Below are 15,483 nucleotides of genomic sequence, written 5' to 3'. Positions count from 1 at the left end.
CGTTTATCCACCAACCCGTGGTGGATCGAGCCGGATTCGAATTTTTCTGACTCGCTAATAAATGAGTCGGGTTGGATTGACTCACTAAGTGACCAACCCATAGTAAGTCGGACCGGATCGAGCCGAGTTACCCGTTTTGACAGCTCTATATTGAAGAGAGATAGTAGTCATTAGGATGTCTTGCAATAGTTATAAGAAGTTTTTCACCATATTTTTATATATTCATAGATAAAGTTGTAGTGTGAAATTAATTTATATAAAACCCAAAAAAGATTGAAAAATATAAAATTTCACTTAAACTGACTATTTTAATCTCTTTATAATAAAAGACATAATAATCATGACAAGCTATAAATACAATAAGAATAAGAATCACAATAAAAAAGTGAAAACGTTCAACAATACAATGAGGCTTATGTAGTTTCAAATCTCATAACCTCATCATCAAATGTCTTTCACAACCTTCACACAAAACTAAAATTCCATCTTTGGTATGCAATGTTTGGGCTTGAGTATTTGGTTTTTATTATTTTTATGATGCCTAAAAAACAGTAAAATGGTTGAAAAAAATAACAAAAACTTCAAATTAGCATACAACAAATGTTACAGAAGAAAATCCATGTAAGCCCCACCAAAAACATGCATTAAAAAGGAATAGAAAGAAACAGAATGAGGCCTAAAAGCATAACTCAGTGTAGTCATAAGATGATATCAGTTTTTACCTACACATGCTTTGTAGCTAATGAAATCTACTGTGAAACTGTTCTAAACAATTGACCCTTAAAAAAATATACTCTCAGCAGTAGCAGCAGCAAGATTATCAATTTGAGCCATCAGGGAAAGGTTTGAGAGCATCCTGCTTCCCATCAACGTAATACTGAACAATTGCTTTCATTCGGGGAAGTTTATCAGGGTGATAATTCACATGAATAATTACAGGCTTCAATTTGCTGAGGTTAGCATCATTCCTCACTGTCTTGAACAGAACCTTGCTGTTCATGAAGAGATACATATCCATAGTTCTTCTGGAAGCATGAAGCCCATCATAACCAGGATGTGAAGGGTAAAAGAGTTCCTCGTTGAAAACAGCCTGGTCCCAAGCCTTCTCTTTCGAAAGTCGTGTTGCCACGCGATCCAAAAGCTCGATCGAAGGGATTGTTGGTCTAATATAGAAGAAACCAGAGTTGTAAACCCATATCCTCATAGTATGTGCAAATCTAGCCCAACCCATTGCAGGTTCATCAAAGACATCGTTATAGCCGTATGCTGTCATGTTATTGTGACCATCGCTCATGGACTCCACGTCTGAATCCCGGTATAGATGATCAAATGGATTCTGCAAATATACAATGTCTACATCTGATAGAAGAACACTGTATCCCAACTGCAAAAATTCTCTTAGAATACGAAATTTAAGACCAGAGACAGCATGGTTACTCCCGATTCTTCCAATTGCATCAACACTATCTTCTGGATCTCTTTTATACACTGGCACTTGATTTGATTCGCAAAACTTCACAATCTCATCGTCTAAAGCAACAACTAGATAGTTGGTTATGCCAACTCTCTTGATGTTGGTGAACCAGACCTCCAGCATCTCCTTTACATTGGCGTTTGCAAGTCCAACTATAAGCTCTCGGTTAACTGCAACTTTCTCTAATATCTTTCCCAATCTCGAGTTCACAGACTCATCAGGAACAACAGTAGGGTTAGTTCTCAATCCCTTTACTGTACCAAAGGGTCCAGCCTTAACCTGTTTACCTAGCGTAAGGAACTGCTTTTGAGCCTGGTCTTTCCCTTGCTCTGCAAGGCGAAGCCTTTCAGTCAATTCCCTCACCTGTTTCTTTAGCTCGGCATTCTTCTCTGATACCGCTACATATTCTGATTTCAACAGGTTGACCCGATCTGAGGATTCACATCCAGCTGAATTTTCCTGCCAAACAAAATCCATAATGAAAATTATGCTGTTTCTTCTTTCATATAGGATCAAACACATCCTTTACAGAGTGTGGGTTCAAGATCACTAGAAATTACATATTTTGTGGAACACACTTCCCATTTTAAAATTCCTAGTCACAATTTTCTTTTCAATAGATTTTAACCGATGATACAGAGTGTGTTACAGAGTCTTCTACTAGCACTTCTCCTCATATAGAAAGATACTTATGCAAGGAAAAATGAGTTTGTGCATAGCTAAATTCCAATCCTATAAATCACGTATAAACCAATCAAAGAAATATCAAATTCTGCCTATTCAAATCAAGCCAAAATAGTACTTAGACTTGTGCATTATGCCTAGGTTGCCTCTTAAGCCGTCTGAAGAAACTCAACAACATCAGCTATATCTCCAAGTTCCAATCATCATACAAACAGAATTCCAGTTAAGCCTCTAAGCCAGGAGATTGCTTCATCTCGAGGCAGAGAAACCAACCAGACATGATTTTCAGGATATACTAATGTAGACAAAAAGAACATTCAGAAGCACACATTAATACTAACGTCACCATCATACGGATTTGACAAGCAAAATTGACCACCGTACAAATCCACAAATTTTAAAAAGAGGAAACAAGTGGGCATTGTTTAGCCAGGGCATATAGATCGAAAACTAGCAAGATCAGTAAGATCAAACATAATCCAACAACAACAAAAAAAAAAACAAAAACAGTTGGTCAGAACATTGGGAATTCTCAGTCAACGGGAATCACAGATGTGATGAAGATTGCCAATAGACCCAAAAGCTGAAACAGTAAGAAAGAGCAAAAAGGCAGAGTCTTTGAGGAAAATGGAACCTGGGTTATGGATCCCGCGTGAGAGAGGCGGCGATTAGCAGCGACAGAGTCAGAAACGAAGAAGCCATTGGGGTACAAGAAAGCGAAGACGCATCCAATAAGGAAGCCAATTGCAACTGCGGTTAGAACCCTGGATTTGCGTAGAGAGTTTGGGTTGTTGTTCCTCATCAAGGGTCCCTCTCTGTCTCTGCGCCCAATCATTGTATCTCCGAAACCCGATGGTTGTTGGGTTCTATAATAACTGTTTGGGGTTAAAGGGAAACAACAATGGAACGATCAAAGTTGGTGTTGTTGTTCTTCTGAGAAAAAGCATTCATTCCCTTTGAACTCTGAGACTGATCGTGATTGAGCAACAAGTTTCTCAGATTCTTCTTACACGCACACCTCATATCATTCTACTAATTTTTCATGTAATTATTCACAAGTATCAAATCGCGAGTGCAGAGAAAAATAAAATACAAAGTTGACTTGCCTGGTAATTAAATTTAAATTAAAATAAGTACAAAAAGTAAAACCCTACTTAATTTTAGTTTGAAAAAAACTACACCATGTTTTTATTTTTGTTGGTAAAAATCTGTTTAAGTTTTTTAAAAGATATATAATTAAAAAGTAAAAATCATCAGTTATATTTTTCATAAAATTTAATCGTTAATAAATATAAAGGACCAAAGTAATACTACGAATTTTCTTTCAAAAAAAGCACGAATTACTTTTCTTTTTATTACTGTTAACCAAAAAAAAAGTTACTAATGAGAATTAAAATTCGAATAGACAGCAGAATAGTGAGGTCAAATGTATTTTTAATATTAACTCCATGTTCTTTTCAGACAAATTGTTTTCAATTTATCTTTTTACATGATCCACGTTATCCAATTACAATTATAACGTCGTTTTTTAAAAATTATGACTCTAAACAAGTTAATTAAAAATAAATGTCAAGTCTGTAAAGGAATCAATTCTATATTTTGTTCTTATGTGTAAAAGTCATTTTCAATTTCATCCTTGAACTTTAAAATAAATCATACAAATCTTACATACTATGTATTATTATATATTACAATGTAGGTTATAATTAGGATGACAAAAATACCTTTTGTTGGTGAATGAATATTCCTGAATAAAATCTGTTAATGATAATTAATCCTTGCAATCATTTATTATTTATGAATTATAAATATTTTAGTATTCATTTAGACACATATTAAATGTGGCATCATATTCACAAGTATTTAATATTTATAAATAGTTAAAATTATAATTTAATTTATATTTTATTAAGTTAAATTTATTAAAATTTAAATTATTTTTTATTTTATTAGATTAAATTTAATTAAAATTAAATTTCAATTTACATTTAGTTTATTTTATATTTTTTATAATTTTATTTTAAAAATTTATATTTTTTTGAATATCTATAAATATTTACAAATATTTATAATATTTACAAGTTTTAAAATATATAAATATTTTTTATACATTATCAACCTAATCCTTTACCATTCTTAGTCTCGACAAAGGAAAATGATTCTGTATATACATAAAAAGGACATAGAAATGTTCATACCTTCATAGCCAATCACACAATAACAAAATAATAGATTAATAATATACTCATACATTGATAAGAGATTTATCTCAAAGCATGCATAAATTATAATTATATGACTATTAGATGCTTATAGGTCAACAAACATAAACCTGGGCCTAGCTGCGTATGTTACTCCCAAGATAACAACTGCTGTGAAAATCAGTATTTACATCAAATCTGCCTATTTTCTAAAAACAGCTAGTGAAAATCAAGAAAATGAATATGACTAAACAATTCTGCAGAACTAATAATGCAAAACTCTGTAGCCCATGTGCAAATCATAAACCCAACGTATTTTTGTCCAATAAAGGTAAAGAAAAATGCACTAATCTTCTGATTCTGAATCCTGAACCTGCCTCTTTTGGGGTTCAATGTTATTAGACTTCCTCCCAACTGGATGAATGAGATCCCTAATCATCTGAGTTCCTGATACACAAAATCACCATGTTACTACATATATTTCTTAGCTGAAAAATCAATAACAAACCTAGTAAGTGATACCGAAATAGCGTCAAGTTCCCAAAGTTTTAACGACAGAACATTATATACCTCCTAAATGTAATGTATCCATAACAAAGAATAGCTCCATTGACTTACTTTTCCTTTAGATCAGTTTGGAACTGAAATGGAGAGTTTAATGGCGGCAGATATAAAGATACGGAGTTCACATTAGTACCTGTCACTAGAAACTTCACTGCTACAGCTCTTGCAAACTGCAATTCAGTTTGGTGATCACGAATAAGTTTACTCTGCAAGATCAAAAGTCACTTATCATATTACTTTTTTAAGAATTTGTATTTTTAACAGTACATAATGGAGTTGCTCCCTTAATTGATGAAGCATTTCTCATGAAAAGTCCTATCTTTTCATAAAGAGTCACATCGCTTTTTAAAGATTCATCTCTTCATGAAGAATAATGTCTCTTCATGAATGAAGGAATTTTTTCATCTCTTATAAATAGGCAGAGTATTTCATATTCCATTGAGAATCCTTTTTGTAAAATGGAGAAAGAATGTGATATAGTTCTTGTAATTTTCTTTTAGAGAATGAGAGTTGGATTTCCAACACACTTGAACAATGGGGAAGGATTCCAAACGCCGCGAGCAAATTCGGTAGAAGCACCTTTTAACTCTCAAAAGCTGGCACCCGAACAGTACCAAGCCAAATTCCCATGGACAATACAAATAAATTAAAAAGCATAGTAACTCTATGCCTTTAAATTCAAATGACAACACACAACTGGAAAATCAAACAAGATAAAATATGCATTTCCAGCAATAATGAAATCTATGAACAACTTCTTACCATTACACCATACACAAATTCAACAATCACATCCATTCTAGCTTGATGCTTCAACAGGAATGGACGCAAGTGACTGGAATACAATTGTCTTGCACCCTGTTCAACAAGTTTTATATGGTTTTGTTAACTTGTTTATGTTTGATAGCGAATAAATTTATTAGAAAACATGAAAGGAATAAAAGAACAGAATCAAAGAAACTTCCCTTAAAAATTTAAAATAACAATACAAGAGCAAAGCATCCAAAATAAGGTTATTAACACAAAATTCAGAAAGCATGGCAGGAAAAGAATAAGTTGAGCGGTTTGGTTAAGCTTACATTGAGAGTGGGAAGTTGTAGCCAAAGAAGAAATGCAAACTTTGCATGGTAATAGAATGGAATCCTAATTAAATATGGCAAACAAACCTAGTTAGATCATAATACCTCAAGTAAAACGTGAAAGCAAACAAACAAATTATAACTAAAATCTTGGTTGTTATTGTTTAAGTCCTTCACAAGGTCGTGAATTGCAGGCAACTGGGATCACAAGACAAATGAATACAATATAGACATATACCGATGAAAATCGTAAATAGACACTGAGGTAAGTTTCCATGAAAAAAATAGTTAAAAACCACAAGAGTAAATTGAAAGAACAAAACCTATGGAAAACTTGTTCATACCAGGAAAATATTTTTTCGGTAAACATTTCTGCAGCACTGAAAGATCCATAAGCTGAAAAACACGAGAGATCAGTGTTAATACATTCAGACAAGTCCATCATAGTAAAAATATCTACAATAGCACATAAAATTAACAAAACCAGATTATACAAGAGCAAAAATAATTGCCAGCAGTTACTCTTATCATACTAACTAGAGAATTCTTCAAACGTTTTCATCCAAACTCATCACCAATCATCCAAAAATATCAACAATATATAACTTCATACTATGATACCAAAATTTTCATAAGTTTAGCAAGGTGAAATCAAATTAAATTACACCACAACAGTCCTCTTAACTCTTAACCCGTGATCTCGATACATGTATTCTACAGATCTTTAAAGCTGCAATGTCGCACGCATCGCTAGTAGTCTAATACCAATCAAATCAACAGAAAATAATAAAACAAAAAAAAAATGAATTGGTCAATTTAACTATCTTCAACGAGGTAATGTAGGTTGAAGAATAATCAGAACCTGCCCAATACAATAGCCATCTCTGTTGCTGATATGGATCATTGTCCTCAATAGCTTTAAAAGTGGAATACACGGGAAGCGCAAGCCCTATAGAACAGCTGCAACGAGTAACCCATTATCAGTGAAGTTGGTGTTGAGTACGAAAAATATGACTTTTAGTAAAGTTTAGAAGAATCAAGAAAACGTGATTGAAGGGAAACACGCATACCATGCTGTGCGGAGAAAGAGGTTGGGAGCAACAGGAGAAAGGAACGGTCTCAAGCCAATCTTCATCGATCTCAGAACAGAAACAGAAAATCCTTGAACTGCTGTTATGGCGAAGAAACATAGAATTACGGGTAACAATTCTCTGGTAAAGGTAAAGATAAAGATAAAAGTAAAGGCATAGCACAAAGGAGGAAACTTTAGGCTAGGATTTCAAGAACAGTGAGGAAAATGTTTTTTTCATACTTCGCAATCTATGTTTGGAGTATTTTTATTATTAAAAAAAGTTTTTTTTCTTGTATTTATAAAAAAAGAAATTAAAGAATAAAATATTAATTGTAAAGTATTTATAAAAAAAATTGTTAAGTGTAAAAATAATACTATTTATATGTAAATAAATACTCACTACAAGTTTATTATTCTCTTCTTTGTTTTGTAGGGTTTTTGTAATTGATAGTAAATGGGGTTAGATAATTTCAACTTTATTTTAAAAATTTCATTAGTTTTTTATATACTAAATTATTCAATGCGTATTTTTGTCTTTTACATTCTATTTAGTTTAATATCCATTGATATTCATTTGATGTGACGAATCAAAGTTGACTTTGGAAATTATTATTAATCGAATCAACCTTGATTTTTTCATTCAATAATTGTGATTAAGTAATAATTATTTTAATAACGTCCAGCCAATTACGGTAAATTGCACAACCTCTTCCTTGTTAGCATAATGTTGAATAAGTTATTAATATATTAGAGATATTTGGATAAATATATTTATTAGCTTGTAAGATGTAATTGATGTTTCTTGTTATAGAATACTATTATAATTGAAGATTTATTAAAATTGATTTATTTTTCTTGTACGCATTTTGTGCAACTCTGCTAGAGAAGGGATTATGCATTTTTATATTTTATTATTGATCAACTATTTTTAAATGAAGATACCACAAGAGTTTATTATTGATCAACTATTTTTACGTGATTTATGTTGCAGTGATAAAAATAATATATGTTAGAAAATTTCACGTAATAAAGTAAGTGAGAGTAGCTATATATAATGATTTAAAAGAATAATGTAGATATGATTTGTAAAATCTGAGAAAAAAATAAAACACGAAGAGGGCACGTGGCAACATAAGATGGACAAATATTAGTAAAATAAATAAATTTAACATTTTAAATTCATTCTATTTCTGAAGAGAAGCACCCTTCCTCCATGTTCTTCTTCTCTGTTTTATCATCCCTCTCCATCTCGATCCAAAATTTTAACCATAAGTTATTGATCAGACGCTGCATAGTTGATCAGGACTTCAAGAGCAACATTTGCAACCGGTCAATTTCTAGGTTCCTCTGCGGGTAAGTTGTTGCTCATTTTTCCATACAATTTGGGGTTGTGGATCATGCAACAGAGTTTTGCTGCATGTGATTCATCTTGTTCTTTTTTCAAAAATTTCTAGTTTCTATTAGAACCTAAGAACCCTTTTCTATCTACCATTGTTTATCCATAGGTGACTCTGCTTTTATTTGAGGATTAAGAAAAAGGGGACAAAATTCTTTGTACTATGCTACCAATTGAAGGTAAGGGAAGCTAGGCATCTTCTCTGTTTTTTGATAGATTTTTGGTTGCATGATTTGTAAATTTTGTTTGAAAGGTGTAAAATGAAGTGCATGTGTGAATTTTGTTGTAGATCATGTTACTGTTGAGTGGATTTTAGTATGATATTTTAAATGGTGGTTTAGAAAACTGTTATAAGTGAGTTTCTGTGGTGTGATGGAATTACTGAGATGTTAGAAACTGTTATGATGTGGCCTGTTAGACAGGAAGTTGAATAAATTAGAAGTCTTAAGGCAAAATTGAGGGAAGTGGCATAGTGGTTTTTAGATCCTGTGGTTGTGGTTTGTCTTAGACCATTGGAAGATTATAACCAAGTTATTCCTAATTTGTTGATAGTGTCTAAATGGCTTAAAACATTTTCTAGGTAGTAAAATTAGAATTTTGACATCTTAGCTGATAAAAATGTAGATTTAGAATAGAAAACCATGATTAATTACTAGATAAAGAGATTAGAGAGTGTTAGAATTGATTAGACAAGTTAGATTTATCATATAGATCAAGTTAAGAATGCTAGAAGTTCATCAAAATGATTAGAATTGGTATGGAAGGGTAGAGTTGCTTAATTATGCAGTTTTAGGGTGTTGCAGATCATGCAGAATCGCCTAGCGTACTCTGTGTGCTCTGCGAAGGCTTGCTGGCAGGAAAAATTCGCTCAGCGCACCCCAGGGTGTGCACTGAGCAAATTATGTGTGACAAATTGAGTATTTTTGATGTTTTTGACATTCTGAGAGTTCCGGACGTCCGTTTTGGATGTTCTTTAAGTCGTTCTGGGGGTTTTGGACCCTTCCGAAACTGTTGGTGATGGTTTCAAAGCCATTTTCTTTGTTTAAGTATGAGTTACGGGGTTTTTGGTTGTTTAGTGATTCTTCTTGGACTGTTATGATATCCTAATGTATATTGAATGGTTTTTATATGGATTTCAATGTGATAACATTATGGTATTCACTTGTTCACGTCTTAAGTTAAGTTCTAAAGTGAAAGTATGGTCGATGGACGTAATTCCATGATCCTCAAGGGAGGTTACATGGTGATGCCCTGTAGTTGTTGTGATTGACCGTATGAATGACCGGAGTTCAGGATGGGTTTTATCCTGGCATTCTAATGACCATCCATGATCAATTAGAGAGTGATGAGTCATGTGGTAAGAATAGCAGGAGGTCCTAGTAGTAGGTGCTACGTGGATGCCTATTATTCGGTAAAGGGCTTACACTTCTGTGTGGTCGGGTGAAACCCCTTGGCAATGGCTTTGCAAAGCAGTAGGCCCACTACAAGTGCACAAACCCCTAGAACTCGACATTTCATACTAGTCCGGATGGTCAAATCACGCGGTTGGTCATTGGTATCAACAAAATGCATTCAGTCTTAGTCAGTATGGTGTTATGGTCTTTGCATGTTGTTTGTGATTATATAATATGATAGTTAGTTCCATTTAATGTATAATCTGACAGAATGCCTACTTGTTTGCTTGTGTGCATACTGTTATGTATATGTTAGTGTAAATTTGGACTTATCTTGCATGCTTTTCAACCTAGCTTACCCTTGCATTGTGTGTTGTATGTGTTTGCCTTTCCCCCTTGCGATGATCATCCAATTCTTTGGATGTGAGCAGTAGCTGATGAGGTGCCCCTGGAGTAAGCCTTGAAGACTACAGAAGAACCAGCTTCTAGTTCTTAGGACTCGTGCTAGTACTTATTTTAGATGGCCTTTATTTTGAAAGACTTATAGCCTTTATTTCATTATGATCTGTATTTTAATACACTCTTTAGGCCTCCTTGAACCTTTAGTTGGTTAAGTATTTTGAAATATTCTAAAACTTGTAAAGTTTAAATTTCTAGTCTATTCTGGATGACTGTAAAAAGCTTAAATTTAATTACATCCTTAACTGTTTTGTCATATTATAATGCTAATCATCCTATATAATTTTATCAAATTATTGGGATGTTACATGATTGTTGAACGATAACCATATTTAAGACTTCTGCATAGAAACATCGATTGCCCTAGAAAATTAGAAAATAAGTTTATCTTAAACAAAATACATAATCTTATTTCACTTTATATAAATATTATTCTGTTGCATTACTTTCACTTTTTAATTTTGTTATGAGTTATTTTAAGTATGATTATTTTTATAGAATTCGCACTTTAATATTTTTAATTTTAATTTTCCAAAAATTTAAAAGTAGTTTTTTTATTATAATTGAAAATGTAACATCTTAAATTTCATGCCAGAAAAGTGTTTTATCAAATTCAGCTCTTAACTTTAAAATTAAGTCTATGTGTATTACAAATGTTTTAATATATACTAAGAATTTATTATTCAATTATTTTCTTTATTTCTATCTGTATTCTATTGATTTACATTTATATATTAAGTATCTTCTTCTGTTCGCGAGGTTACAAACTAGTTGCTCGTGATTATATAGTCATACTATAAGTTTTCAAATTTCTGCTATATAATTAATAAAGCGTATTTTTCAATCATTATACCAACTTGTACTAGTATCCATGGATTGTCATGAGTAGTCGCGAACTGGTCAAAGTAACTGGTTAGTTATAATCAAGTAAACATTATTAAATGGTTAATTAATAGGTTTAATTGTCCATATAAATATATAATATTAATGGTTAATTAAAAAGTTTTTTTATCTAAAAATATATTGTATTAATAGATATTTAATGGCTTGATTGTCGAAGCTTATAAATAAAAGATTAATGTCCAAACATTTTTCTTCAAAATCGCATTAAGACCTCATTAACGAACACCTTCTTTGTTATTGGGTTAAACAACTTGTAAGCTTTTGTTTTTTCATCATACCCAATAAAAATATACTTCTTACTCTTATCTTCAAATTTGGTCATGTATTGAGCTAAAACGTGATTATAAATAATGTTGTTAAACACTTTAAGGTGAAACACACTCAACTTCTGTCTACTTCAGACTTTTTACGGTGTCTTTTTATTCAACTTAACATGTGAGCACCTATTTTGTACATAGATGACACATTGCACTACTTTTGCCCATAACTTCTTTTATAGGTTTTTACTCTTTAGCATGGTCTGAACCATATCAAGCATAGTTCGACTTTTTCTCTCGGCTACACCATTTTGTTGTGACGAGCACAAGGTTGTCAAAATTCTTCTTATGTTGTGATCCTCAATATACTTTATGAACTCGACTTATGTGAACTTGCCTCTCCTCTCAGATCGAACAACCTTAATGCGCTTACCAATTTCCTTGTTCTCGGCCACGTCAATTTTGCAAATCAAATTGCTCTTTTTCATTTTCATGATCTCCTTAACCTTGACCACCATGACCTTGAGTGTTTTGAGTACAAGGTGTTTTCCTATCCTTAAAAGCTACCTTTGCTTGAAGTACTTTATTGAGTGGCTCCCACTTATTTCTTCTCCGCTGCTTAAGCACTTCTAAGGACAGAAGAAGCTCTTCAACCGAGAGCATTAACAAATCTTTAGATTCTTCAAGGGTGTAAACTATATTCACAGAGTCATCTACCAACTATAACCTGACTCGTGGGTAACGACTTTTCGTTTCGGCCAAGCTGATTTGCCACAATCCTAACCTATTATGTACTTAGTTATGTTATCCATCTTCATCCTTAAGTTCTCATACTTGTCTTTCACGGTTTGAAGTTAAACTTTCTTTATTCGATCATTCCCTTTATATGTCTTCTCCAATATTTCTCACCCTTCTTTTGAAGATGTAACATTTGTTATCTCAACAAAGCCAAAATCATCCACACCTTGATACAACACGAACATGGTTGTTTTGTTCTTTACTCGCATTTTTTTTTCAGTGTAGCAACCTAAGTAATTGTTTGTTCTTCATTATCTGTTGGCTCTTAATATTCATTTTCCACTACATCCCACACAACCTGGGAACTAGAAAAAGTCATCATCTATAAATTACAATTGTCATAGTTGACTTTTTTTTTAAATGGTGCAATGACACGCTATTTGCAATATTAGTCATCTCACTTAAACTCTTTGATTTTTTTTCTGAAAGACTCGAACATTCAAGCTAATTGACTCTTGATACCAGTTTGTTAACAAAAGTTTTTTTTTTTTTTTTTATAAAAACTTATTTACTTTGCCTGTATATCTCATGTCAACAATACACGTTACAACTTATAAGATAAACTATATTCTTCAATGACGTATAATACATAATTTATTTGTAAGTACTAATAATAAAATAAATAAATATTTATAAACTGTTTTGTCATTTAAAAATAAATATTATATATTTTTTAAAATTTATTATATTTTTTTTTGCAGAATTTCCTGTAAAAATATTTGTAGAAAAAATATACTTATGAATTTAATTTCGCAGGAAAAGTTAACTGGGAATTTTTTTTCAAAAAATTACTTACGAGTTTAAAATAGATAAGAAAATTACTTTCAAAATCTAAATTTGTAAGAAAAAGTACGTACTCTTTTTTAAAATTGATCTTTGTAGAAAAAGATGTTACGTGTTGGTAAGAAAATTTGCAAGAGATTAAAAATTTTCTTCTACATGACATAAAATAGAGAAATTTTTCTTCTACATGACATAAAAAAGATTTTCGAAAAAAAAAAATGAAAGAATTAAAAATTGTGTCTTCGACATTTTTCTACGACTTTGAAAGGTTTGTTTGGTTCTTCGTCAGTGGGCGATTTATCAAATATCACTCAAAAAGATTATGACAAGAGGGAGATGCAAAATCAAATGATATCCACAAATTTAAAATTGCTAACAGTGTAAAGTTACAACCATGATTACGTTAATATAATGATAAATCTTAATGAATGGTCCAAAAATAAATAATATAATTTATGATAACATGGGTTAAATCTAATTTAATTTAATTTTTAATTACATATATTTAAGACCACTGATTCCTTCTTTTCTGCCACATTTTTCTTCGAGAGGGAAAAGCAAACATGAACATAGGTTTTACAATACGAAACAAGAAGGCAAGAAAAGCACACCACAAGAACAATAGAAGTTGGACTCAAATTGATTACTCACATCACTGTTACGTGGATTGGACTATTGGGCCTTTGGTCCCCCAAACAAATACAGGATCCAACTGTTTGCTTTCTCTCTTTCTTCTTCTGCCCAATAAGGACAATAGCAAAACATTACTAAAACTTTTTTTTAAAAAAAAAAAATTGTTTTTATTTCTCTATATTGTATTTTATCTAAACATTATTTTTATAATTACATATATGCTAACTCGCGTATGTTCTTTTTTCAGTTTTTTATTTTTAAAATTAAAAAAAACAAGAACTTCTAAATCTTTATTCACTTCACTTATTTTTCTCAACATTTTCTCTCTCATCTTTTTCACTCTAACATTTTCTCTATCATCTTGTAGTCCCAACTAAAAAAATTAGAAACATTCACCTAACCCTAAACCAAAAATTAGTAAATTAGTCATAATAAACTTATTAGCTCTCAGTTACATCAGAAAATTACTTTTCAAAGTTGTTTATATATATCTGTATTATTTGTTATGTATTTGTATTATCGTATTATCTGTTATGAAAATTTCATTAATGTTTAGTCTTACGTTTAATCAATCAAACGAGTTTAAATGTAAATGTTATCGTTTTACAGTATCAAATTAGATTTAAATATACTTTTTAGCAAACCAAAATTAAACTTCTCATTACATATTTAAAAGAGAAATTATTTGGTAATGATGTTATTGTTGGTTGAGAATAGTGAACAGAAAAAAAAGGTATGCTGCTGTATGAGTATGTCCCTACCAAAGTTTTGGAACTTAGTTTGGATTTCCAATGGCGATAACACGTATATGGTTGATGGTGATATATTAATAGATCCAATTCAGAAAAAGAGTTAATCATCACATGCGCATGCCTTAGCATGAGTTCTTAAGGTATTTAAGATGACAAGTGTGTTATGGAACAACCATTCAGATTTTTGAGGAAGTTGTTCATTTTCGATCCTTCTTCTTATTTATAATCACTTTCTAAACTTACACAAACTGTCAAATAGCCGTTGTTAATTAATTTAGTTAGTTTATTCAACAATTCTTCATTTTCTTAATCATTGTTGTTAATTTATACCACAGCACAGTTAAAAAAGAAATTAAAAACATTAATGGTCAAAGGTAGGTCAGTGACAAACTCTTATTTTATATAGAAAACCAACACTAAAATTTTAAAAACAGATTAACTAGTTTCTAGAGTAATACGCGTGGCTTTGTTACTATTCTTACCATGTGATGTAAATTAAATTAAAGCGATGAAAAATGACAAAGAAGATTATATTATATGTGTAACTTATTTTAATTTGAATACTTTGATCTAAAAGATAACCTTCATTCTAATAATAAATGTGTTTGTTTTTTGTACATATCGTTAGTTATAAATTTACTTTGAAGCTAAAATAATGCATGTGAGTGTGTAGATTCATCTCTTTAGAATTGTCAAAAAATACGTACAATAATACGTCTACTCATTGCTGGTTGATGGGTCGTTTTTATTGAACAATCAATGAGAGGGGACCCTGTGTTGCTTAAATGTCACCTTTTTGTATATTTCAAAACACGTGAGATCATGTTGACTAAATATCCACCTTTCATGAATTAACACATATTTTTTAATATTATAGATGGAATTTGGAATTTCTTTTCAATTTTTTTAATTTATTTTATTATTTTGAGTATTTTCAATTTTATTCACTTATTTGAAAAACGAGTCAATACTTATTTCTCTTGATAATGACCTGTGAGAGTAAAATAATATATTATTTGTGTCTATGTTGTTTC

General features: G+C 31.4%; 2 protein-coding genes and 1 long non-coding RNA gene across 3 annotated transcripts; 1 reads left to right on the top strand and 2 right to left on the bottom strand.

Moving 5' to 3' along the window:
- Window positions 1-560: 560 nt before the first annotated feature.
- Window positions 561-3,218, bottom strand: LOC106775965 (arabinosyltransferase RRA3). Its single transcript, XM_014663233.2, has 2 exons — window positions 2,793-3,218; window positions 561-1,933 (listed from the first exon to the last, which is right to left on the bottom strand). The coding sequence occupies exons 1-2, from the start codon at window positions 2,991-2,993 to the stop codon at window positions 821-823; spliced, it is 1,314 nt and encodes a 437-aa protein (XP_014518719.1). The 5' UTR covers window positions 2,994-3,218; the 3' UTR covers window positions 561-820.
- A 1,203-nt stretch (window positions 3,219-4,421) lies between these two features.
- LOC106755620 (receptor expression-enhancing protein 5) lies at window positions 4,422-7,303 on the bottom strand. Its single transcript, XM_014637807.2, has 7 exons — window positions 7,073-7,303; window positions 6,865-6,962; window positions 6,347-6,398; window positions 6,003-6,066; window positions 5,686-5,781; window positions 5,057-5,129; window positions 4,422-4,806 (listed from the first exon to the last, which is right to left on the bottom strand). Exons 1-7 carry the CDS (start codon window positions 7,135-7,137, stop codon window positions 4,706-4,708), a joined length of 549 nt encoding a protein of 182 aa, XP_014493293.1. The 5' UTR covers window positions 7,138-7,303; the 3' UTR covers window positions 4,422-4,705.
- Window positions 7,304-8,251: 948 nt separating this feature from the next.
- On the top strand, window positions 8,252-10,603 carry LOC111241239. The gene is made up of 3 exons (XR_002667091.1): window positions 8,252-8,427; window positions 8,580-8,649; window positions 10,296-10,603. It is a non-coding gene; the product is annotated as an uncharacterized LOC111241239 (long non-coding RNA).
- The last annotated feature ends 4,880 nt before the right edge of the window (window positions 10,604-15,483 follow it).

The sequence above is a fragment of the Vigna radiata genome, chromosome 2, assembly GCF_000741045.1.
Source record: "Vigna radiata var. radiata cultivar VC1973A chromosome 2, Vradiata_ver6, whole genome shotgun sequence".
Classification (NCBI taxonomy): Eukaryota; Viridiplantae; Streptophyta; class Magnoliopsida; order Fabales; family Fabaceae; genus Vigna; species Vigna radiata.
The sequence above is the reverse complement of the archived record's forward strand: the minus strand, read 5'-3'. Positions and strand labels throughout refer to the sequence as shown.

Bases quoted from the DNA above. Each gene is read 5' to 3' on its own strand.
- LOC106775965 (XM_014663233.2), bottom strand. From the start codon at position 2,993: ATGATTGGGCGCAGAGACAGAGAGGGACCCTTGATGAGGAACAACAAC. The intron at 1,934-2,792 runs GTTCCATTTTCC...TTTGTTTGGCAG, and splicing joins ACGCGGGATCCATAACCCAG to GAAAATTCAGCTGGATGTGA.
- LOC106755620 (XM_014637807.2), bottom strand. From the start codon at position 7,137: ATGAAGATTGGCTTGAGACCGTTCCTTTCTCCTGTTGCTCCCAACCTC. The intron at 5,782-6,002 runs GTAAGCTTAACC...CTTGTTGAACAG, and splicing joins TACAACTTCCCACTCTCAAT to GGTGCAAGACAATTGTATTC. The intron at 4,807-5,056 runs GTACTAATGTGA...TTTGTGTATCAG, and splicing joins AGTGAAGTTTCTAGTGACAG to GAACTCAGATGATTAGGGAT.